At 40.3% G+C, this 25,786-nt stretch overlaps 2 protein-coding genes across 8 annotated transcripts in view; one reads left to right on the top strand and one right to left on the bottom strand.

The window, feature by feature from the left end:
- HSPBAP1 (HSPB1 associated protein 1) overlaps positions 1–7,843 on the top strand; it is a 62,384-nt gene extending 54,541 nt beyond the window's left edge. For 3 of the 4 annotated variants that reach the window (XM_060639783.3, XM_060639782.3, XM_060639785.3), the window contains 2 exons: positions 3,068–3,178; positions 3,306–7,843. In XM_060639783.3, the coding sequence (XP_060495766.2) occupies positions 3,068–3,178; positions 3,306–3,845 (651 nt within the window). In that variant the 3' untranslated portion in view covers positions 3,846–7,843. The remainder of the gene's footprint in view (positions 1–3,067; positions 3,179–3,305) is intronic. The other variant, XM_060639786.3, reaches the window with a different exon arrangement.
- A 1,111-nt stretch (positions 7,844–8,954) lies between these two features.
- The window catches only part of PARP14 (poly(ADP-ribose) polymerase family member 14), a 42,092-nt gene continuing 25,260 nt past the window's right edge, over positions 8,955–25,786 (bottom strand). For 2 of the 4 annotated variants that reach the window (XM_060639777.3, XM_060639779.3), the window contains 8 exons: positions 23,709–23,858; positions 23,350–23,412; positions 22,412–22,579; positions 18,755–18,961; positions 15,468–16,067; positions 13,832–13,965; positions 10,014–10,188; positions 8,955–9,447 (listed from right to left, as the gene is read on the bottom strand). In XM_060639777.3, coding sequence (XP_060495760.3) covers positions 9,158–9,447; positions 10,014–10,188; positions 13,832–13,965; positions 15,468–16,067; positions 18,755–18,961; positions 22,412–22,579; positions 23,350–23,412; positions 23,709–23,858 — 1,787 coding nt within the window. In that variant the 3' untranslated portion in view covers positions 8,955–9,157. Of the gene's footprint in view, positions 9,448–10,013; positions 10,189–13,831; positions 13,966–15,467; positions 16,068–18,754; positions 18,962–22,411; positions 22,580–23,349; positions 23,413–23,708; positions 23,859–25,786 lie in introns of those variants that run through there. The other 2 variants (XM_060639778.3, XM_060639780.3) reach the window with 2 other exon arrangements.

Raw genomic sequence — 25,786 nt, 5'->3', positions numbered from 1 at the left:
ATGCTCTGTCTCTCTCTATCCCAAAAACAAATAAACGTTAAAAAAAATTTTTTTTTTTTTTAAAAAGTGAATGGATTTCATAAAAAAAAAGGAATTGTGCGATCATACTATAATCAATTTTAGAACATTTTCATCAACCTGAAAAGAAACCCCTTGCGTGTTAGTAGTTGCTCCCCTCTAGCTGTAGGCAATCACCAACCTATTTTCCCCTCTAGCTTTAGGCAATCACCAACCTATTTTCTGTCTCTATAGATTTGCCAATTTGGGAATCATGTAGTATGTGGTCTTTTGTGGCCAGCATCTTTCACTCAGCATTATGTATTTTCAAGATTCACCTATGTTGTAGCATATATCATACTATCTTCCCTTTTTTAAAAAGCGTTTTAGGGGTGTCTGGGTGGCTCAGTCAGTTAAGTGTCCGACTTCGACTCAGGTCATGATCTCGCGGTCCGTGAGTTCGAGCCCTGCATCAGGCTCTGTGCTGACAGCTCAGAGCCTGGATCCTGCTTCAGATTCTGTGTCTCCCTCTCTCTCTCTGCCCCTCCCCTGCTCACGCTCTGTCTCTCTCTCAAAAAATAAATAAACGTTAAAAAAAAATTTAAAAAAAACATTTTAACGTTTTGGCTTTTTTTTTAAATGTTTATTTATTTATTTTTAGAGAGAGAGAGTGGGAGCAGGGGAGGGGCAGAGAGAGGGGGAGAGAGAGAATCCCAAGCAGACTCTGTGCTGTCAGTTCAGAGCCCGATGCCCGGCTCTATCTCACCGACAGTGAGATCATGACCTGAGCTGAAATCAAGAGTCGGTCGCTTAACTGACTGAGCCATCCAGGTGCCCCGATAATTCATTCCCTTTTATGGCTGAATAATATTCCACTGAATGAATATACTACATTTTGTTTATCTACTCATCACCTGGTGGATATGTGGCTTGTGTCGACTTTTTGCTATTATGAATAATGCTACTGTTAACATTTGTGTACAGTTTTTTATGTGAACATATGTTTTCATTTCTCCTGTGTGACCATCTAGGAGTGGAATTTCTGGATCATATGCTATATTAATGGATCCTAAGGACAGGCCAGCAGGCTGGAAACTCAGACAAGAGTTGAAGTTTAAGTCTGGAGTCTGAAATCTGTAGGATGGCTGGCAGACCAGAAACCTACTCACTCAGGGTCTCAAGATTTCTATTACAATCATGAGGCAGAATTCCCTTCTCCAGGAAACCTTAGTCTTTGCTTTTAAGGCCTTCACATGAGGTCCACCTACATTATTGAGGATAATCTCCTTAAAGTCAACTGATTGTAAAGGTTAATCACCTCTATAAAGTATTTTCACAGCAACATTTAGACTAGGTAGGGTTTGACAACTGGGTACCATAGCCTAACCAAGTTGACTAATAAAATTAACCGTCACAGGGGCGCCTGGGTGGCTCAGTCAGTTAAACATCTGACTCTTGATTTTGGGTCAGGTCATAATCTCACAACTTGTGAGCTCAAGCCCTCACTGACAGCACAGAGCCTGGTTGCGATTCTCTCTCTCCCAATCTCTATACCCCTCCCCCACTTACAATCACTCTTTCTTTCTCTCAAAATAAATAAACTTTAAAATTAACCATCACATATAGCAACTCTGTGTTTAGCCTTTTGAGAAACTGCCAGGCTGTTTCCCAAGCAGTATTGTTTCACCAGCAGTGTACAAAGATTCTGATTTCTCCACTTCCTCACCAACACTTTATATTTTCTTTTTTATTATAGCCATTCTAGTGTGAAGTGGTGTCTTATCATGGGGATTTAATTCCTTTTCACAGTGGTATAATACTGTCTTATATTAATGTACCCAGTTTATTCGTTCTTTGTTCTGTTGCTGGATAATTGAGTGTTTCCTATTTTTTGTTTTTATAAATAGAATATTCTGTTACACATGTACAAGAGTTTCTCTAAAAACTATGTACTTCTCTAGGAGTAGAATTGCTGGTCTGTAGAGTATACAGCACTCAATTTTACAAGATAATGCCAACATGTTTTCCAAACTGCTGTCCCAGTTTGTACTCCCACCATCAGTGAGTCTGTCAATGCACATTTCTCCACCACTTGGAATTATGAGACTCTCTTTCACCAATTTCATCAGTTTCTCGATTTGTATCTCCTTATTATTCATGGCATATTTTCGTGTTTATTAGTCATGTGATTGCTCTTTTTTGAAATGCTTGTCTTCATGTCTTTTGCCCATTTTTAAAAAATTTTTACTTATTTTGAGAAAGAGAGAGTGAGTGAGCTCAAGCATGAGCAGGGGAGGGGCAGAGATAAAGGGAGCGAGAGAGTCCCAAGTAGACTCCATGCAGTCAGCGTGGAGCCTGGTGCAGGGCTTAACCCATGAATCATGAACTCATGACCCGAGCCAAAATCAAGAGTTGGAGGCTTAACTGACTTAGCCACCCAGGCACCCCCTTTTTCCCATTTTAAAAGATTGGGTTGTTTGTCTTACTGATGTGTGCAGATTCTTTACATATTCTGGATATTAATCTCCTACCAGTTTTATGTGTTACAGACATCTGGTTTGTTTTTTCCCTTTTGGTGCCTTTTGATGAACAGAAGTTGATTTTAATGTAATTTATCATTAACGCTATAGTCTTTGCTTATTGTATCTTTAAAAAAAACGTATTTGGACTTTTAGCCATTCCATTCTTGTGGCCAAGAATGTTTATTACAATTTTTCTTCCATTCCTCAATTAGCTTATCAAATTCAGTGCTTTTTTAAAAAAAAAATGTTAAACATGCCAACAAATGGAAAAAATTGGAAAAAACATCACAAGATGGCTCATACTTAAGGCCTATGTCTTATAGACAAGATAATACTTCCGTTTGGTTGGTGAAATATTCTGCAGCTCTTCTAGATGGCAGGTGATAGTGAATACATAAAAGTTGTGGTCTTCCAACAACATGTTCATTCCTTCTATAACAAAGCTTATATTAATAAGACAATAGGACACACAATTAAACTCTATTCTGTTTTAAGCCATGAGACATACAGACAAATGAAAAAAAATGTGTTTTTTGATATTGACTCAGGAAGAGGACCACCAAGCCCGGGTAGAAGAGGCAATCACACGCATACTTGTGTGTGCCCTCAAAACTGCAGAGGACCCACACAATACCAGAGCTTGGTTAAACCCAACTGAGGTAGGCCGCTTCTGGATTTCATCATGGCAATTAATTTCCTGTAATAAATCGACCCTGGCTAGAACATTTGCTTTCTAATTCATGTAAATGCACATATCCATTCTAAAGAGTTTTTCTTTTTCCTTAGGTTGAGGAAACATCCCATGAAGTCAATTGTCGGTACTTAAATAGAGCTGTTTCCGCCCTTTTCGATTATTACAGAACATCTAAGGTAGTAGAAATCCAAGCACTGAGAACAAACAGAGAGCACATGAAAAAGGAAGGATTAAATGTGCACAATCACATGGAGATGGAACAGACAGGTGGCCAGGACTTAAGCTTGGGAGTGGTAAAACAGGAGGCAGCAAGTCTCTTTGGCCCTGATCTGGTTCCTGTAATACTGACTTCTGAAGAACTACCCTCAAAGACAGGAAGTATATTTGAAGGTGATGGTAAAGACTTTGTTGGAGAAGATGGAGAACACTCTGGAAAATTGCATTGTACCAAGAGGCAACGAATGATGAGTAAAAGTGAGGATGCAAGTGTGGAGCAAAATGCTTCAAATAGTAATGTGGCTCCTTCTCAAACACTTATTTCTACAGATGACTTGCTAGACTGCTTGCTGAACCCACAAGTAACCAGGATAGTGGCACAGCTTCTGATACAAGGAAGAAGTTTGTGGTTCTAAGGAAAATGGCTTTAAAAATAATACTTTTAAAATATTTTTTGAAACGGTGTGATTTTTAAATAAAAGATGGAAGAGCAAAAATTAATGGTACATGCTTATAAATGTACTTGTTCTTACCTAATTGTGTTTCAGTCTCTTGCCACCTTCATTCATGAACATTGCTCCTTGGACAGACTGGCTCTTTGTTATTTGTTGGGCCTTCTTTCTTCAGTGACTTTGCCTTTCCTGTCCCATCCTATCCTTTCAGCCTACCTCAAGTCCCAGGTGTTCTTAACAGAAAGTAATCTCTTCAGCAGTCTCAAGCAGAGGTCAGCCTGCTGCTTGTTTTGTAAATAAAGTTTTATTGGAACACAGCCATGCCATTCATTTACATATTGTCTATGGCAGCTTTAGAGTTACAGTGTCAGAGTTGAGTAGTGACTAAGACAGCTGGCCCACAGAGCTGAAAATACTGTCTGTCCCCTTAAAAAGTTTGACAAACCCTGGCCTAATGCATCCATTGGGTGGATTCTAGCCTTGATCTGAAGTGATCACACTTGTGACACCTGCAGAATTCTCACTGGTTAACCCCTGCCATCTAGAGCAGGAAAAAAAGTAGATGGGGGTCCAATATAAGTCCTCTCTATGGAAGGAACTGAGACATCTAGAAACACCAGTCCTGGGAATGAAAAGCACTGGAGGTTACTGACTCCTGAAACTAACTAAAAGTTTGATTTAGTGAAATTGATCCTACCTACTTTCATTACATTTGCAAGAAGATCTGGGGATAATTATTACTATTACAAAGTAAGAATTTAGAATTAGAAAAGTATGTTGATTTCTGAGTAACCATTTGTGAAACAAATATATAACAGAAAAGATAAGCAAAATAATATTTTTTTTGAGAGCGAGTGGGGGAGAGGGGCAGAAGGAGAGAGAGAGAGAGAATATCTCAAGCCGTCTCCATACTCTGCACAGAGCCCAAAGCAGAGCTTGATACTACAACCCTGGGATCGTGACCTGAGGCAAAATCAAGAGTCAGTTGCTCAACTGACTGAGCCACCCAGGTACCCCAAGCAAAGTAATCTTTTCAGATGAATTGACAACTGTCTCCATCCTTCTCAGTCTTCAGACTCAGGGTATCAGTACATCCAAAAAAAAAAGTATATGCCCTCTAGAAGAGAGGAAGGTGTTATATGAACATGCCTAGGAAAAGAAGGGTCTGGAAGAAACCTGTCTGTAGGACTTACTACCAATTGACCACTATATACCTATTTATTTGAATTACCTATTTATATAATTATTGTTTATTAACCAGAATGTCACTCCATGGGAGTATGGACCTGGTTTTGATTATTACTGTATTCATAGAGCCTTGATCAGAGTGTCCAGCATACTGTTGGGGGCTTGTTAAATATTGGGCTGAGTGGATTATAAAAAGAACTTTTTGGCAATACTCCATCAAATACATTGGAGTAAAGGATGTTGTGGCCAAGGGCAAGATGTCTGTTCCCCTTGGGAAGCGGATCCTTACTGCAGAAGTAGACATATTAATATAGTAAGTGAGACCAGCATTTTTAAAAAGTGGAACAGAATAGGTGATTTCAGTGAACTCTTTAGAAAGTGTATTATTTCATACAATTTTTCAGGAGAAGTATTTTTCCAGGATAAGTGTATTTCATAAAACTTTTCAGTTATATTTGTGTGTGTGCTAGGCCTGATATAAAGTATATTTCTTCATGTCCTCATGTAGGTTGGGGTCAGAGAAATTTGAAATATATTCTGAGATAAAACATTTAATTCAGTTAGAGGTAACAGTCTTTGACACGCTGAGACCTGGGAAGAGAGTTAGGACATTGGTATGAATGGATTTCTAAGTGTAAGTGGGTGATGGGAGATATTTCCTGATTTTATCGAGATGGAGATCCTGGCTATGTGTGGAGTATGGTAGTGAGGAAAGACAGTAAAAGGGGGAGGCCATCAGCCACCAAAAGGAGCTGGATCGCATTTCATCCTGCATTTCTCAGATAAGCATGCCTGAGTGAGTGAAATTATTAGATAAATGCATTGACCCTGCAGAGGCCAGAGGCGTCAAAGAATACAGGCTTATTCTCCCCTGTTTTCCGGACCGGGCCACATCTGGGTAGGGCAGTGGGTTCCAGCTCTGCTCACAATGAGAATGGAAGAACTCCAAACAAAATTTTTAGTGAGAATACAGACTCAGCATCACACCCAAAGTACCCAGGCATTAGCAGGGCGAACCTGTCCAGTTGGCACAGTGACTAGAGCCCATGAGCTTTTAGAGTTCCCCAAAATGCTTTAGATTCTTTTGAAATTAAAAAAAAAAAAAAAGCAAACAAAAAACATGTAATTCAGCTTCAATTGCATTCACAGTTATATCATTTCAGTTGCAAAGTGTAATTGTTAATACTTTTTACTTTTTATGGAGTAAGGGGCCCATGAAGGCAAAAGTCCCTGGAGTCATGAAAGTCCTACATGGCTCTGAGTATCAGGATATCAGAATCATTTGAGATGCTTGCTGAAAATGCATATTTCTAGGCACCGCTCTAGAGCTACAGAACCTGACTCCTTTGGGATGGGCCAGAACTTGTTAGCTCAGCAAACACCTCAGGTGATTCAAATACCAAAAATATTTAAGAATCTCTGGCCCTAGGGGAAACCCCCAAGACCTCTCACAGTCTCAAAGTGGGCTTGGTTTAGCAGGAACTTCTTATTGGGGTCAATTTGCCCTTCAGATTTACTGAACTAATCCTGTACTGTGCCCTTACTGTAATTTTCAGCTGAATATTATTAACACTCTGAGGACCCCTTGATGCTCTCGTGTTTAGTTGTAGTCTTGTATCAACAGTGGCCTGTGTTTATCATCAAGCTCTCCTGTATCTGCCCTTAAGGATAAAGAGGTTTACCACCAAATGTATTTTCCAAATATTTTATTCAAAAAGGAGGTAAATGACATACATTTGTTTAGATTGAGGATAACTATGACATTTACTGACAGGATCATTACACTTTGGTGCAATACACCCTGATACTCAGGTTTGCCCTGAGTTAACCAAACCAGTGGAAAACAAGAGCAAATCAGAGAGCAGGTCTCTCCTTTTTATTTCTTACATTCATTGTCAAGCCTGCGTTCAGACACCAGTGGCTGTGAAGCCACTCCTAAACAATAAGGAGTCTTTGCCAATCCACTTAAAAAACAAATAGCAACAGCAAGAAAAATTTCAAGATGTCCATTAATGAAGCAGTACCTGTGGCCCCCTCAGCCTCCCAAACTTGGAGTGAGGTAGTTCGCAGCAGCCAAGGAAGAGTGCCTTTAGCCTCCTAGCGACACCCCCTGGCATCAGTCTAGTCTCTTGGCCTACAGAGTTTCAAAGGAAGAGACTATAGTGGAAATCAAAGGCAGAAGGAAAAAGCCAAGGAAATATGAGGGTCATTCATAGATAACCTGAGCTGTTTCTGAAATGGTAACATTAATCAGAGGCCATATTCTGTAATGGGAAGAGCAAAGGGCTTGATGACACAAGGACCAAGATTGTGTTTCTGTCTCTGAGGACTACTACCTAGGTGACCTCAGGCAAGGAAGCTTCTTCACTCTGAGCATGTTTCCTCAACTTTAAAATGTGGATATGGGAGCGCCTGGGTGGCTCAGTCCATTAAGCATCCAGCTCTTGATTCTGGCTCAGGTCATGATCTCATGGTTTGTGAGGTTGAGCCCGCATAGGTCTCTGCACTGACAGCACACAGCGTGCTTGTGATTCTCTCTCTCCCTCCCTCTCTCTACCCACCCCTCAAACTCACACTCTGTCTCTAAAAATAAATAAAAATAAACATTAAAAAAATAATAAAATGGGGATATATTCTTACCTCATAGAATTGTTTGAAAGAATAAAATAAATACTCTATGTGAAAGCACTTATTATATTACCTGGTACAATCTAGGTGCTCAATGAATAGTGTCTGAATCTAAAATTTACCTGGGGGGGAAAAAAAAAACACAACACTTTACTATCTAATAGATACTGAGCTAACAAATTAGCAATATGACTGCTTGATTCCTTTGGTTTATTTATGCACAAGTCTTTAAAATAATCAAAATTGAGTGCATAAAGAAAATATGCTATTTAATAACATTAGAACATAGTAGAAGGGTTTAATCTTAACCCTTAATCTTAACATAGTAGAAGGGTTTCATGCTGACAGTGTGGCAGGCTTATCTCACTGTTGTCACTGGGCAGAACTAAGACCAACAGAAGATAGATGAAGGCAGATTTGGGGTCAACATACAAATGGACCAGTCTGAGCCAGGGTTGCTGTGCTGCACAAGTGGGTGGGACACAACTCCCTTGGGCCACAAACTAGACCACAGCCCCTGAACCATGTGGGGCACATCTGCACTGTGATTCCAGAAGCCTGACTGGAGCTGTCCCACCTGTCATGGTTCTATTCCCTGTCGTACAATCTTCAATTTAAGGCAAAGTCTAGGATGTAAAAGAGATGGCTCCTACTTTGGGTTGGAGTCTGACTATGCTTTCTCTTTCTTAGTTGGTTTATAAAACATTTCTAGAGCTTCTGTTTACATAAGGCACAGACCTCAGCCCAGGGATTAAAAAAAAACAAAATGAGTTAGACACCATCCCTGTCCTCAGGGAAATCAGCAATCCTACAGTAATATTGTGCTCAGTAATATTGTGCTCCTCAAGGAATATGGCATCCCAATGTGATACCAGCTGTCTCCTTCAGCAGCAGCTGAAATTGCATGGCTGTGCCCTCTGACTTTAAGATGAACATTATTCTGAGGTGCCTGGGTGGGTCAGTTGGTTGGGCGTCCGACTTCAGCTCAGGTCATGATCTCACAGTCTATGAGTTCGAGCCCCACGTCAGACTCTGTGCTGTCAGCTCAGAGCCTGCAGCCTGCTTCAGATTCTGTGTCTTCCTCTCTCTCTGTCCCTCCCCCGCTTACACGCTGTCTCTCTCTCTCTCAGAAATAAACATTAAAAAAAAAATCAGATTATAAGATGAACGTTATTCTCTCCTTCCTGAAAATACAAATATGTTCTTTCCTTCTACAGATTTGATGTCCACAGTTGTGGACAAACAGTTGCAACTAAGTTATCTGATTTAAATTCTCAAATTTATTGCTCTCAAGAGAGGTACATTCCAGTTATGAAGGAGAAGCTGAAGAAAGTCTGATTTCAGTGATAAGTATCCTTTGATCTTAGAAAATGCTGTTAAGAGGGGGGAAAAAATCTGAACTTGTTTTACAACACAGTATGTATAGATGAGCAATGTCTTCTGGGAAGGATACCAAGATGTTAATATGTAAAAGTAATGAGGTACTCTGGGTAAGCCTGGTAGTCATAAAATACCACAAATAAACCCGGATTATGCACACAGTCTGTGACAGTGTCATACAGATCAGTAGGGTTGTCAGGGCTCTTTGGTGGAGGCACAATCAGTGATTGATTTCCACGTGTGTAGGTTCCAGTAAGTACTCGCACATAGTACATATGCTTTTTCCCATTTTTGTCTGGTCTGGAGTATGTATCGCTGGCAGAATAACAGGCATTGACGGCAAAATAGGTTCCCTTTCCATATGCCACAGCTGTGAAGATAAAGAAAGACATTTTTTAAAAGTTCAATTTAGTCTATAATCTGACATATTGACCCGGTACGTCAAATAATGTTATAATAACGTTCAGTTCTTCTCTCCAAAGCCTCTTAAGAATTTTTTTCATGTGTTTTAATTTTTTTAATGTTTGTTTATTTCTGAGAGAGAGAGAAAGAGAGACAGAGACAGAGCACAAACTGAGGAGGGGCAGAGAGAGAGGGAGACACAGAATCTGAAGCAGGCTGCAGGCTCTGAGTTGTCAGCACAGAGCCCGACGCGGGGCTCAAACTCGTGAAATGCAAGATCATGACCAGACCTGAAGTTGGACGCCCAACTGACTGAACCACCCAGGTGCCCCTCATGTGTTTTTAATTTTTAAAAATCACTTCTCCACCCCCGAGGGCCAGTCAGTCCTTCTGGGAGGACACATAATGACTCTTAACCCTGAAACTCTGGCTGCAGCACAGCCACCAACCCTGCAAACCACACTGTCCCTTGCCCAGGTTGGGTTCTCGCAGCTGACACCCCATTAGTAGCAGGCAGATTGCTTGCTGCCTTACTGTTTTTCCCAGCGTAACTGCGGTTAAAGCCATTTCGGTTGACATGTGGCACTGAGTCAACATCTGTCCCATGGAAGAGCTGCTTCTCATTGTTTTTATGTCCATACTTGGCATCCATGGCTTTTTTCTTTGTTTGGTAGCTATTCCAAAGATCTGGATTCTGGATCCTCTCAATCTACAAATCAATAAAGAAAAATATTCTGTCGGTGCCAAGAGCCTTTGGCAGGATACAGCAAATGAAACATGACCATTATTTTTCATAAATGAAAATTAAAATAAACAACAATTTCAATGCCAGATGGCACCTTTCTGCATTCAGAAATCTTTTTAGATCCAGTGTTTCACAAAAACAGACCGTGGGAAGAATATTAATTTCATTTTTTAACATCTTTTATGTACCACATGACAGCAAACAGCGTTTAGGATCTTAAGTCCTCGTTGTGTGAAGTTGGCTGACCAAGCCTCCCCAACTCCTGCTTTTCACCTCCAGTTCAAGGGCAGTTCAGTTTCTGTCTATGTCACTTTGTCACTTTGCCTCTCTCCTCCTCAGTCCTTTTGGGACACTGGTTCACCTGGTTAGCCATGTTCTAATTGTGGGAGAAGTGCTAGAGGGTCTGGTCCAGAAGGAAATTAATTAATGAAAATCAATCTCTGGTCCAGTTGGAAGAGTGGGGCATAAATCCTGGTGGGATAGGATCTGCTTGCAGACCACAGTTATGCTTTGACCATCCATCCTCTTTGGGAGGTGGCCTCCAGGGTTGTGGGGGAAATTCCTTGAGTCCTGGCTTGCAGGACCCAGGAGGAATCAGACAAATCTAGAATCTGTAAGCAAACTTGCTTGGGTTCTTAAAAAAAAAAAAAAAAAAGGAAGGAAGGAAGAAAGAAAAGAGAAGAAAAGAAAGGAAAGGAAAGGAAAAGAAAAGAAGAAAGAAAAAAGAAAATCTAGGCAAGACAGAGCCAGAATGTGGGGCATTCTATAATACAACTGGCTTAAACTCTTTAAAAAATTCAGCATCATGAAAAATGATTTTTTAAAATGCAAGAGTATATTCTAGATCAGAAGAGACAAAGGAGACAAAATGACCTAATGCAGTGTGTGAACACATATTTGGAGAGGGGGGAGTAATAAGAAAGCAATTGGGGAAATTTGGATATGGACTCTATTAGATATTACTGTATTACTGTTAATTTTCTTATATGGGATAACACTGTTATTTAGGAGACGGTCTTTATTCATATGAAATATGTGCTAAAATATTTATGAGTGTCATGAAGTCTGCAACTTACTGTCAAATGCTTCAGCAAAACCTGAGAGAGTAAGAGAGAAAAAGCAAATGTGGCAAAATTACTGAATCTATGTGTAAGTTTATGGATGTTAAAAGTCTTAGTCCCAGGTCCTAATAGTCATGGAGGATGACAGCCACCTATTTTTCCTGTTAGTGCTTTCATACTGTCAGGGATTTCCAAAGAGGTGTCTTAAGTATTACCTAGCTCTACTTTTATCTGTTTCACACACTGGACTTTCACATAAGATTTTATTTTTAAAAAGTGTCTACAAAAAAATAGTAAAATCATTTCTCTGGCCGTCCACTAACACATGGCAAACCTCCAGAGCCCACTGTAGACATGGCTGGTCCACCGGACAGTCCTGCTCAATCTGGACTTGGCATCTCCTCAAAATGTGCCAGTCAGCCACTACCAGATGACTGTACTTGATATTTGAGATGAAACATATTTGTTATTGCAGAACCAGACCATCAAAGTGCCGCACACCTGAATCACACTGTCTTGGTACCTCAGAATTGTTTTTGCTCAAATGGTTTACGTTGAGGATTAAAAAATGGAAGCTGTGGTACAAAGTTTGATATTGAATTTATTGTGAGGATGATTTTGAAAATATTCTCCAGGACTTGATTCACAGGATAAATCTCTCAGTAGCCAGTCTCAGTACCGTGAAAAGCTGTGAGTCTCCTGATTACATGATTTTCTTTCTGATTTATGAAAATTATGAATCTCAAGAATGCGTGTTTACTTCTTTGCCTTGTCTACCAGGAAGCTCAAGGAAACAAATCTGTGGTCCTTCTAATAACTACCTAGGAACTCCTGTTATATATTTTTGTAAATGATAATACCTCTGTATTATCTTATTTTTCCTACCCTCCTTTTCTTTTTTGTCCATTTTTCTTTATTTTATCTGAAGATATGATATATATCCTTGTTAAGACGCTTCAAATCGTTTTGAATTATTATGTGCTTAACTACATAAATAAACAGAGTGGTGGCAGAAATAGAAAATTTGGTAAGAAAGAAAATGCAGGCCTTATTGGCAGACTTGTTTTGATGGATGAAGGGAAGGTACCCAAAGGTCTCTAACTTTACTCAGAAAGTGGTGGAACCAAGGACAGAAGTGGGGAAGGAAAGGGAAACAGTGAGATGAGTTAGATTTAGGGAAATTGATTTAGCAGACAGATATTAAAGCAGAGATATTTTTAGGCCATTGAGTATATGTTGTAGGGGTGCCTGGGTGGCTCAGTCAGTTAAGCATCTGACTTTGGCTCAGGCCATGATCTTGCCATTCCGAGTTTGAGCTCCACGTCAGGCTCTGTACTGACAGCTGAAAGCCTGGAGCCTGTTTCAGATTCTGTGTCTCCTTCTTTCTCTGCCCTTGCCCTGCTCATGCTCTGTCTCTGTCTCTGTCTCTCAAAAATAAATAAACATTAAAAAAAATAATAAAAAATAAAAATACATGTTGTAGAGTATGATCAAAGATCCAGGTTGGTGATGTTGATTTGGGAGCTGTCAACATTGAAATAGCAGCTGAAGCCAAGAAGGGTAAAAACATTTCTTGATGAAGTACAGAGACAGAAGAGCAAACTATAAATCCTATGGGCAAAGCTAGGATTAGCAGTTTGGAGAAGAAATAAATAACAGGGATAACGAAAGGAAAACTAGTTAAAGAAGAAAGCATTAATATAATATTGCCATAGAGGTCAAATGGGAACATAATTTCAAAGAGCAACACTGAAGCTTAAAAGTGGAAGATGCCAAAATGAGGGAGACGAACAAGGAAAGGGCCATTGGAATTAATCACAGAAGCGAGTGCTGCTGATCTGTGAATGGTGGAGCAGAAGCACAGAATCCTGATCTGAGGGCCTCTGTGTGTCTTTGTGGTGTTTTCTAGTTATCGAATCCAACCCTGCAGCTCTATCTTTGAATTTTTACTAGCTTGCTTCACAGATTCTTGTGAATTCGTTTCTGCTGGGATATCAGGGTGGGTGGGGGAATGTTGCTGTGGGTCCGTTTTCATTTTCTTGGGCTAGCTTTTGGAACTTTTTCTTTTTCTTGAAGCTGCTGCCCTTGCTGTCAGCAGCCTCTTCAGGTCCGCTGCTGAGTGGCTCCTCCTTTGGAGGAAGAGAGTTTCCTCTTTTTGGGGGGATGTTCCTGTTTTCTTCCTCTACAGGGTCACTAACTGGTTCCTCTTTGGGAAAAGACTTCTTCCTTTGGGAAGGCTTCTACTGTCAGCTGTCTCTTCAAGATCACTACTAACCAGCTCCTCACTGAGTCAACACGTGTTTTTAGTATTCTAACATCATATCGCAATCTAATATTATATTGTAATAACTGTCACGATCTCAATCTTAATGTCTCTGTAATTACAGTGATGGGAGTAGAATCTACAATCAAAAATCGGATTGCCATAAAATATTCTAATTCTGGGAAAACAATGTGGTTGCAAATGTATTTGTAGATTTATCCAGGACCATGATGCCACTCATCTCCACCATTCTTAAGAAACTCCATGTCAGCAGAAGGCTTACCTTCTCTATGTAGAAGTGCGAGCAGGTCTGATTAAACTTGCTTGCCACCGTGTCATATTCTGCATGACCAGGCTGTAGCTGAACCACACAGACATCCTGCTGTTTCATATCACTCCAGTGCTCAGGGATCCCAACTGCAAAGAGGACATTTGAGGACTCCCACACACCTGGGAAGGCCCATCCACACGCTCCTGGTATGCTCTGAAGAACTGAGTATCATCTGTGTTCTTACTTTATTATCTCCTAACTCAACGTGTTCAAGAAGTTCTTATCTTTCTCAGAGAATGTCTCTCAAAGCATGGCCCACAGACAACCTACATCAGAACCAATCTTAATGCTTGTTAAGAGAAAACCCCACAGGGGCGCCTGCATGGCTCCATCTTAGGTTAAGCGTCTGACTTGGCTCAGGTCATGATCTCGTGGGTGTGGGTTCGAGCCCCACATCAGGCTCGGTGCTGACAGCTCAGAGCCTGGAGCCTTCTTCAGGTTCTGTGTCTCCTTCTCTCTCTGCCCTCCCCTGCTCATACACTCTCTCTCTGTCTCTCTCTCTGTCTCTCTCTCAAAAATGAATAGATGTTAAAAAAAAAAAAAAGAAAAAGAAAGAACCCACAGATCTACTGAATCAAACTCTCTGAGGGGTGGAACCCATGTACCTGCATCTTAACAAGTTTTGATCATGCTCGGATTTAAGAAGTGCTGGTGTGGTGTAACTCAAGCTGCATATTCTGTTCAGTCTCTAATCTGTCATCATTTAATAATTTAACAATAAATTATTTCCCTACAATGGTCTTGTTAGAAAAGTGTGGAATTTTGCCGGAACGCCTCACTACCACAAGGCCCTCCGCATCTATTCATTATTTTTCTCCCCATCCTTAAGAGCTGGGTGGCTGGCAGGTTTTGCTGTCTTCTCTTCTGCTAAACAGAATATCATACTTGATTTGTCATTCCCCTAGGGTGGCTCAGAGTCTGAGGAATTCATTCACACGGATCTCATGAGAGATAAAGATAATATACCAGAAGCCAATTTACTAGTTTTCAGTGCAGGACCTGTGTGGTTCAAAGGCAGGAATGTCTATCTACACAACACAAACAGTCCCTTCTCGGGGAGTAGATCCAGTCAGAGAATTCCAAGGCTGCCTCCTGATGCATGCATTGAGGAAGACTTATGTTCAGGGCAGGAGAGGAAGTGAATTCTGGGAGAAGATCCTACAAGCTCCCAGTGCTCTCCAGGTTATCAGTCACAGAGAGAGTGCCCACTCTGACCAGGCTGTCTTCTCCTTTTGTTCTAGAAAACCTTGAGCCACTTTTCTTTAAAGCCCACGGCTTTCCCTCTTCTGACTGAAGGAGCCATTATCTCTGCAGCAGAACTGGCTCTGGAAAGCTGATAAACTGTAGAGATGGGAACAACTGCAAGGCTTGGGTACTGTCACCATTAAGATGGTCAGCCTCAGACTGTTGAGTGCACCCAGCTACGTTTCCCCAGTGCATTAAGCTCAGACACCAGGTTTTCTATTTTATCCCATAAGAGTTGCCTGAATTTGATCTGCTTGAGTACAATTTCGATGTATGTACCAAATAGTGTTAAGCCCAAAGTAGGGGTAAAATAATGGATCACAAGCACACAGGTTTGACTCACCTTCAGATTTCATGAGGCGCCGAACAGGTAAACTGCGTCCTCCTGCATCTATAGCACTGTACTTGCACAGGTCCACGGTGTAGGTCTGGTGATTAACTTTCACAACAGCTATCCTTTTTTTTGCCTTCCTTGCATTCTCCAATTGCAGATTGATTATTTTCTTAAAACTATGAAAAGTGTCTTTGTCATAATATTGCCATTCTACAAATTCACTGATAAAATCTGCCTGGGATTTCTGTTCTTTGGCCAATCTAATTCTCTTGATCATTTCCTCAATTGCATTTCTAGCCTCTGTCAAATCTTTGCCAATCCCAAAAACTTCAATCAGAGGTCTTTTACTGTCCAAGCAAATGGCAATATTTAAGTTCTCCTGCAGCTCATTCAATTTCTGATATTCTTTTTCATTAAAATCTTTGATACACTCATCTTCATTGGTGTAAGGACACAGTTCCTTTGTAATCAGATCCTGTATCCAGGTGAGAGCGTTTTCCACACATTTTACATTTTCACCACACACCTGAAAACTTGCTGATTCTGTTTTCTTTTTCAAAACCAAAGGATTCTGCTTTTGGGGAGATTGACTCGGGGATCCCATAAATGCTAAAAAAAGAAAAAGAAAAAGAAAAAGAAAAAAAGAAAAGCAAAGAAAGGAAGATTAGCTATTTCTCTCTCTCTCTCTCTTTTTGGTTACTGTGCTGTACATTAATCTCCAGGACTTATTTATCTTATAACTGGAAGTTTGTACCTTTTGTCCCTCTTCACCCATTTCATCCCTCCTCACCTCCCAATCCCACCCCCTGCTGCCTCTGGCAACCACCAATCTCTTCTCTGTATCTAACAGTTTGTTTGTATTTTAATATTCCACATATTAAGTGAGATCATCTTATTTCATTTAGCATAATGCCCTCAAGGTCCATCCATGTTGTCACAAATGGCTGGATTTCCTCCTTTTTTATGGCTGAATAATATTCCATTGTCTGATATATATATATATATATATATATATATATATATATATGTATGTATGTATATATATATGTGTGTGTGTGTGTGTGTGTATCACATTATCTTTATCCATTCATTTGTTGGTGGACACTTAGGTTTTTCCATGTCTTGGTTTTGTAAATACTACTGCAATGAATATGGGGGTACAGATAATCTTTTTAAGATAGTTTTTTTATTATTACCTTAAGATAAATACCCAGAAGTGGAATTGCTGCATCATATGGTAGTTCTATTTCTAATTTTTTGAGGAACCTCCATACTGTTTTCCACAATGGCTGGACAAGTTTGCATTCCCACCAACAGTGCGTGAGGGTTTCTTTTCTCCATATCCTCCCCAACACTTGTTATTTCTTGTCTTTTTGATACTAGCCATTCTATCAGGTGAGGTGATTTCTCCTTAGGTTTTGATTTGCATTTCCCTGATGATTAGTGATGTTTATCACCTTTTTATGTGCCTGCTGGCCATCTGTATGTCTTCCTTAGAAAAGTGTCTATTCAGATCCTCTGCCCATTTTTAAATCCAATTATTTGTCTTCTCCTATTAAGTTGCACAGTTCTTTATATATTAACCCCTTTGTATATTAACCCCTATCAGATACATTATTTACAAATATTTTCTCCCATCCCATAGGTTGCCTTTTCATTTTGTTTATGGTTCCCTTTGCCATGAAAAGCTCTTCAGTTTGAGGTAGTCCCACTTGTTTATTTTCTGCTTTTGCTATTTGTGCTTTGGTGTCAAATCCAAAGAAAATCACTGCCAAGACTGATATCTAGGAGCTTACTCCCTGTTTTCTTCTAGAAGTGTTATGGTTTCAGATCTTTAATCCATCTTGAGTGGATTTTTGTGTATGGTGTAAGACAGTAATCCTGTTTCATTCTTTTGCATGGGGCTGTCCAGTTTTCCTAGCACCATTTATTTTAGCATATGTGCTGCTGAAGCAAGCACCCAAACACTATTTATTGAAGAGATATCCTTTCCCATTGGCTCCTTTGTTGTAAATTAATTGACCACACAGATGGTCCCCAACTTACAATGGTTCAACTTACTATTTGTCAACTTCATGATAGTATGCAAATCATACTCATTCAGTAGAAACTATACTTTGAACTTTGATCTTTACCTGAGCTAGTAATATGTGGTGGCATACTCTCTTGTGATGTGGGACACTGGCAGTGAGCCATAGCTTCCAGCCAGCCAGGCATTGTGAGGGTCAAAAACCACTACACTTACAACCATTCTGTACCTGTAAAGTCATTCCATTTTCACTTCCATTATAGTATTCAATAAATTACACGAGATGTTCAACACTTTTCTATAAAATAGGCTTGTGTCAGATGAGTTTATCCAACTCTAGTCTAATGTGTTCTGAGCATGTTTAAGGTGGGATAGGCTAAACTATGATGTTCAGTTGGTTAGGTGTGTTAAATGCATTTATGACTTATGACATTGTCAATTTACAGTGGGTTTATCAGGATGTAACCCCACTGTAGGTCAAAGAAGATATGTATATATGTGGATTTATTTTTGGGCTCTCTAATCTGTCCCATTAATCTGTCTGTTTTTATGCCAATGCCATACTGTTTTTATTACTATAGCTTCATAACATAGTTTGAAATCAGGAAGTGTGATGCCCCCAGCTTTGTTCTCCTTTCCTTTTTTCTTTCTTTCTTTCTTTCATGTGCATGAGCGAGTGCAAGCAAGGGAGGGGCAGAGAGAGAGAGAGGGAGAGAGAGAATCCCAAGAAGGCTCCAAGCTGCCAGCACAGAGCCCAATGCAGGGCTTGAACCCATGAACTGTAAGATCATGACCTGAGCCAAGATCAAGAGTCAGATGCTCAACTGACTGAGCCACCCAGGCTCCTCTGTTCTCTCTCAAGATTTCTCTGGTTATTAAGGGCCTTGTGGGTCTGTACAAATTTAAGACTGTTTGTTCTATTTCTGTGAAAAATGCCTTTGGAATTTTGATAGGGATCGCATGGAACCTGTGGATTGCTTTAGGTAGTATGGACATTTTAACAATACTAATTCTTCCAACCCATAAGGATGGTATATTTTTTCCATTTGTCATCTTCAATTTCTTTCATCAATGTCTCATAGTTTTCAGAGTATAGGTCTTTCACCTTCTTGGTTAAATTTATTCCTAGGTGTTTTGTTCTTTTTGATAAAATTGTAGATGGGATTATTTTCTTAATTTCTCTTTCTGATAGTTATGTTTAAGATTAGCTATTTCTCATGTGACATCCATATTAGGAATATGCATTTCATAAAAAAGGTCAACTCACATGTTAATTTAGACGGCAGAGACTGTTGGGGAGAAGTCAGAGATGGTTCTCTTTTTTTCATGCTGGCCCAAAACACGTCCAGTAGGTGAGGCATAAAGATAACAACTTTAACTTTTTTCACAGACCGGACAAATCCTTTTTGGATAAAGTCTTCAATGGCATCAATGATGGCATCAGCAACCATACCTGGGTCTTGTTTGGCATTTCCTAGAAAAGCAAATAATAAAAACAGGAAGGGGTAAAGACCCAACTGGGGAGGCTGAGCAGTAAGTTGGGGATTCCAGTCCTCACAGAATGAATGCCCCCCCTGCCCAACTCTTTCTTCATCTCAGGCTTTTCTAGCAATGCACGGTCAAACACTTTTGAGGTCCTAGGTGCAACAGGGAGCTTCTATTCCAGGATGTCAGGAAGTCACTAGCCCAACAATGAACAAAGGACCCAGAAATCTAACTTTTGGTTTCTGATGTTCATATCTACTCTGTTGAGCTGACCCTACCTCACTGTGTTCTGTGTTACAAGGATAATTAACTATTCTCAGCTCATTAGTGTCCTCAAAAGGTCCATAAAAAGCAAAATATTCTAATATATGTAGAAATATCATACTCTTTTTCTTTTTTGCTCAGAGTCACCTGACTATATGCATGTATCTTTATTCTTCCAGATGTCTTTGGGGACCTGATTTAAACTAAGCTAATTTTGTAAGATACCTGGAGCTGTAAACTATCTGTTATAATCTATAATTCTTTGCACACAAGTTATCCATGAGCCTCTAGGAAATATTTTCTAGAACACTCAGTGAGATTTTAGCTGACCTTCTAGGTTTGAGGTGCCACCTAAGCAAGTCTTTTTCTTTGTATAGCACGTTCCATATCTTGTTTCGCAAGCCTAATGCCCAGGTAAGATCATGAAAAGTCCCTTGAAAAGTCCCATGAAAAGCCATGGAAGCAGTCGCATACAAATAAATGGCAACTGGAAAATCACAATGGGGAGCAGTGTAAAAATCCCTTGACCAACCTGGTGTGGTAGACTAACAGCCCACTTGGATGTTCCCTGTTGACGGTGTCCACCTCTAATGCAGAAATGAGAGTAGACCACTCTGGCCTGGCTACATAGACACTTGTGGGAATGTAGACAAACCCTGTACAAAACTAAACAAATGGGTTTGTTCAGGTTTTTTTTTTTTTTAATTAGATGATCAGGAAAAGAGATCAATTCTCCTTTGCAAAGCTATGGTTATCCCGTGATTTTTGGAAGATTTTAAATGGGAGTGTTCAGACACATTCATTCACTGTCAACAAACATTTACTATGTCCCATCATGGGCTAGCTCTCAGCTAGGCACTTAGAACACAGAGGATGTGATATATGGGCATAAATAGGTATTCAACAGGTGAAGTAAGAGAAGCTGAGGGAAAGGCTATGCCTGATAGAACTGTAACAGGGGTTTGATATGCTTAGCCTGGTGTGTTCAGGGCAAAAGATCTGTTTTTGAGAAGGATAAATCTAGGGGTGGGTCTCCTCCACAGGAGCCCATATCTAGATAGGAGGCTATAATAAAAGTTTAGGCAAAATACCAGAGCTGAACAAAAAGAAGAGGCCAGAATGAAGAGTCAGGCACAGGGACTGAGAAGACAGTTGGGAAGTGAAGTCAGCAGGACCTAGTGACCAGCTGGGTTTATCTTTGACCCTGTGTTCCTTCTTTTTTGCCTCCCACCCACCAGTATGTGTGCATCATGAGTCGTGCTGTATTGCAGTAGTTTGTTTACATGTCTGTCTCTCACAGTAGGCTAGGTGCTCTTTATGGACTAGACCCTTTTCTGAGACATCTTTCTGTCTCCAGTGCCTAAACACAGTGCCTGGCACATGGCAGGCACTTGGTAAACATTTAATCAAATTAGTTAATAAGCTAATGAACATAGGAGTGATAAAGACTGTAGAGTCAAGGATTATAAGTAGAAAGTGATGCTTTTAACATGATCAGGGATACAAGAGGAAGGGCAGGTTCAGGGCAGAAGACAACAGAAGAAAGTTCATAGTCTACATTGAACTTGAGGTGCTTGCGAGTATCGCTGGACACCCACCCCTTCCCCCAGGCGTGTGTCTGTAAGGAACCAGGGAGAGGGCTTCTTTTACTGCCAGAAGCTGTCTCAATCACAGTCCCAGTTCAACACATAAACACCACTAAAGGTCCTTAGTGCTTTAGTCTAAGGACCAAATCAGGTGGTGATAGAGACTGGTAAAGACAACAAGCAAGGAGAATCTGCTAACCTTGATTCATTTGTGCAGACCAGCAATGCAACCAGGTCAGTGGAAGAGACAACAGGTTTTCAGTAACCCAGAAATACTCAAACATGTGTATATTTATATAAAATGAAAACTGCCTCATTTCCTTGTTTTTTCTTGGGAAGGTCTATGCCACCCTTGAATTGTCTGATTTCTTGGCCCAAATAAAGTTTATGTAGAAATACAAGACCAGAGCTCAGAAGAAAAACCAATGGAGACAGAGACTGGTGAGTCATTAATGCGTGTTCATAAAAGATAGATACACAGATACATAGATAGAGATAGAGAGATAGAGAAACAGGCAGACAGACATGTTGGCTAATCTCCCAAGATTGGATAATACTACATGGGGAATGAAAACATAAAGGGACTATAAATTATACTTTCAGAAATAGGAAAGTAATAAAATAGGTGTAGCATTCCATGTGGGAACATTAAGAGGAATGGTAGAGAATTACAGAAATCAAAATAACAGAGGATTAGAAGAAGGCTCAGAAAATGACAAGGGTGGTTAAGTGTACTGAGCTAAGCTTTTGGAGGGCTTAGAATGCCAGTGGGCAACACTCAATTGCTGCACAATGGAATCACCAATCCAGGGCTCTTTGGGACCAATCAGCTATGTTCCACTTCAAGTCTGAGAATGTTTGCCTCCCGGACCAGCTCTCTTATGGAAAACTAAGCAGAAATTCCTAATCAATGCCCATGACTCAGATTCCTGGGAAAAGAGCTCAAAGAACATCACCTCACTAATGGTAAACCCAAAGCACCATCCTTATACATGAAGACCCACACAACTATTAAATAGTTTGAGGAAAACAAAAGAGGCAAGTAGGCTGAAAAGGGGAAATTTGGAGTTGAATTTATGACCCATTAGAACCAAAACCCATTAAGCTCTGGTGACTGAGAGGCTTCTGTGTGGACATGTCCTAAGGCCAACCCACGCAGCCAACTGTCCAAGAGGTGTAAGAAGAAGGCAGGAATATTCATCTGAGAGTCAGCAACTGCGAGGTGCAAGCGGATGCTCTGATGGAGCAGGGATGGAGAAGGGATGGAGCAAGAGGTTAAAGACTAAATAATGTAGGGGACAGAAAAGAGAGAGACTGAGGAATCAGACGGAATGGGTGGTTTCTTTCTTTTCTCTCCCTTCCTGTCTCTTCCCTACCAATTAGAGAGAGCAAATGTCACTCTAATTAATATTCAACACTGTCTTCAGTTTTCTTGATGTTTTCCTCTTACTTAAACCACCCACAGTCTTTGCTTACTCCCTCAGGGGGCTGCGTTGGAGTGAAGACCCTTACTCAGTCTCATCATTAACTATATTAACAGCACCAGATCCAAGGAAAGGTGGACGCCTTGATAGCCAGAGGTTACAAACCTGTCCCAATGGCTGGGAGGCAAATGGACGAGTAATTCCGTTTTTCACACTCTTGCAAAACATAGGAGATTGATCTCTTGACATTGTTTCCACCAATAACGTGAACAATATTTTTGCACCTCAATAATCCACCTTCGGTAATTATATAATCACTGTTGCCCTTTTGAACTGGGAAGCATAAAACAGAGAGGTACAAAATTAGATACTGAACCTACATTTTTTGTCTCTTTTTTTCATTTCATTTTATTTTGTTTTTTACTTTACATCCAAGTTAGTTAGCATATAGTGCAACAATGATTTCAGGACTAGATTCCTTAATGCCCCTTACCCATTTAGCCCATCCCCCCTCCCACAACCTCTCCAGTAACCCTCTGTTTGTTCTCCATATTTAAGAGTCTCTTATGTTTTGTCCCCCTCCCTGTTTTTATATTATTTTTGCTTCCTTTCCCTTGTGTTCATCTTTTCTATGTCTTAAAGTCCTTGTATGAGTGAAGACGTATGATATTTGTCTTTCTCTGACTGACTAATTTCGCTTAGCATAATACCCTCTGGTTCCATCCACGTAGTTGCAAGTGGCAAGATTTCATTCTTTTTGATTGCCAAGTAATACTCCATTGTATATATATGTACCACATCTTCTTTATTGAACCTACTCTTTGATTGTTTAGGAAGCAAAATGTTTGGTTTGGCACATAAAGCATTCTATGTGAATAAGAGACTCCTAAAATATGGTCTTTGATGAATCTTTTTTCTCTTTTTAACTGTGAGATTGCTTTTCACTTCTAATTGTCTATGCTTAGAAGTCTTTGGTCAAATGTATGATTTTAAGATTAATACGTTTTCTCCCCAATCCCAAGACTTTCCCCAGCCTCTCCAAAGCCTTCCATATTCAGCCTCCCACTTACAATTTTGAAGCAAAAAATAGTATTGTGCCTTACCTTGGCGAGAACATTCCATTTCCACATTTTGTCCAGCACATTCTAAAATTGCTTTGGACACCCCTACAGGAGAAAAAGCAAAGTTACAAACATGAATTTTAAAAAATGAAAATAATACATTTGAATCAGAATGATTGCCTCATTAACTAAAAGCTTTCCCGATCATCAAAGGAATCCTATCACCTGGTATTTCTGATAAGAAAGAAGAAAAATTTATAAACTACCAATTAGCAGAAACCGTGTCAAAATAATTTTAAAGTTATTAATTAACATTAATAAGCCAAAGTTGTAGAAGCCAGTTTGTAGCAATTGTAGAATAGTTGACTATTACCCTACTCAAAATCTGACAAGTCAAGTACCTGCTTTGAGATTAAATGTCTTTGATGTTGAGTTTACAATCATATCTGCCTCTTCTTTCGTGATATCTCCAAAGGCCACTTGGAAGATGATGGGACCAATCATCATTTCATGCATTCCTACATCTGGGCTAAACCCAGTCCCATAGAAAACTGAGAAGAAAAATGGAGTCCATCACCAAGTTGGCAACAGTAAGAACAACTTAGATCACACACTCCTCACACGTGCTCCTCTCATACTTCTTCCCCCTCTCTGTGACTTCCGGCCCTTAACCAGCCCTGACTCTAAGCCCCAGTGATGGTCCATTTCTGAAAAAGGATTATAACATATAATACATATTGGGGCACCTGAGTGGTTCAGTCAGTTAAGCATCTGGCTCTTGATTTTGGCTCAGGTCATGATCTCATGGTTGGGGAGTTCAAGGCCCGCATCGCACTCTGCTCTGTGCACAGCCTGCTTGGGATTCTCTCTCTCTCCCTCACTCTCTGCCCCTCTTCTGCTCACACTGTCTCTGTCTCTATCAAAACAAAGAAATAAACTTTAAATATATATACGTATAATAAATACATAAAATATATATTTATATATAAATATATATAAATAATATCTATTATATAAATATAATAGATATAACATAATACGTATCAAACATGACTTCTGCTGCTGGCCAGGGTGAAGTCAGGCCCCCTAGCATCTATTTCACTCATGATTTACAATTGAAAATGCAGGATAAATACAAAAAAGCCACTAACTGAGAACTGAAAAGTAAACAGCAGGCAGACTGGGGGAGGAAGTCAGTACTTGAAGAAGCCACCTGGAAGGGGAGGGGGAGTTTCTCATTTTATTTTGTTTTGAAATATTTCCTCTTTTCTCTCCCAGCACTGGCCCAAGGTGGCCCAGTTGCAGAACTACGCTATAAGAATTCCTGTCTTTGTGGCCAGAGGATTAGGAGAAAGGGTCCCTATGAGCTAAAGAGTATGAGAAGTAATCATCATGGTTGTCCATAATTTTTCTTTTTTAATTCAGGCCCTGACTCAAGGTGGGCCCAGTCACAGAACTCCACAGTGGTACCACAGGGAGCATTCTGTATTTCTGTCCAGAAGAATCCAGAGAAAGGGCCCTTATGGTCTGAAAAGTGTGTATGTATGGGCAATACCTGAGGCGCTCTCTCTCTCTCTCTCTCTCTCTCTCCCTCCCCCCCCCCCTTCTCTCTCTCCCTCTCTCTCTCTCTCCACTTTGCCTACAAGGGCAATCTTACCATGCAAAATTATGAGGCAACCCAACAGGCAGCTTATACTCCCAGAGACGCTGTCTTTCTGGCCAGAGGATCTAGAAAATGGGCTCCCTTGAGCCAGAGAGTGCAGGAGTCCCAGACACGTGAGAGCTGGAGAAGGAAGCCCCTATTTTGTGTGTGAAGTGTGATAAATCCTGAACTCACACAGAGCTGCAAGTGTGGGAGCAGACCCAAGCAGCATAACAAAGGCTTTGAGAACTAAATTAACATTGGAACTGCTACCCACACAGAAGGTGAGACAGAACCTTAGAGTGAACTGAACGGACTGTCTGCTAGAACAAACAAAATGATCACCATTTTCCAGAGGATTTTTTTTGTTTTTGTTTTGTTTTGCTTTTTGAGAGACAGAGAGAGACAGAACATGAGCAGAGGAGGGGCAGAGAGAGAGAGAGACACGTAGAATCTGAAGCAGGCTCCAGGCTCTGAGCTGTCAGCACAGAGCCTGACGCAGGGCTTGAACCCACAAGCTGTTGAGATCATGACCTGAGCCAAAGTAGGATGCTTAACCGACTGAGCTAACCAGGTGCCCCAGAGGATTTTAACAGGACCCAAGTTTCACAGCATAACACTTAAAATGCCCAGTCTATAATCCAAAATTGTTTGTCATCCAAAGAACCAAGCAAATGTGATGAGTTCTCAAGGATAAAGACAATCAATTTCAGATGCTAATCTCAAGATGATCCAGATGTTGTAATTATCAGACCAAGACTTTAAAGCATCTGCTATAACTATGCTCCCTGAGGTCAAAGTAAACATAGTTGAATTCATGGAAATGATTTGGCATGA

The sequence above is a fragment of the Panthera onca genome, chromosome C2, assembly GCF_046562875.1.
Source record: "Panthera onca isolate mPanOnc1 chromosome C2, mPanOnc1 haplotype 2, whole genome shotgun sequence".
Lineage (NCBI taxonomy): Eukaryota > Metazoa > Chordata > Mammalia > Carnivora > Felidae > Panthera > Panthera onca.
Note: the sequence above shows the minus strand (reverse complement) of the source record. Positions and strands in the feature narration are given on the sequence as shown.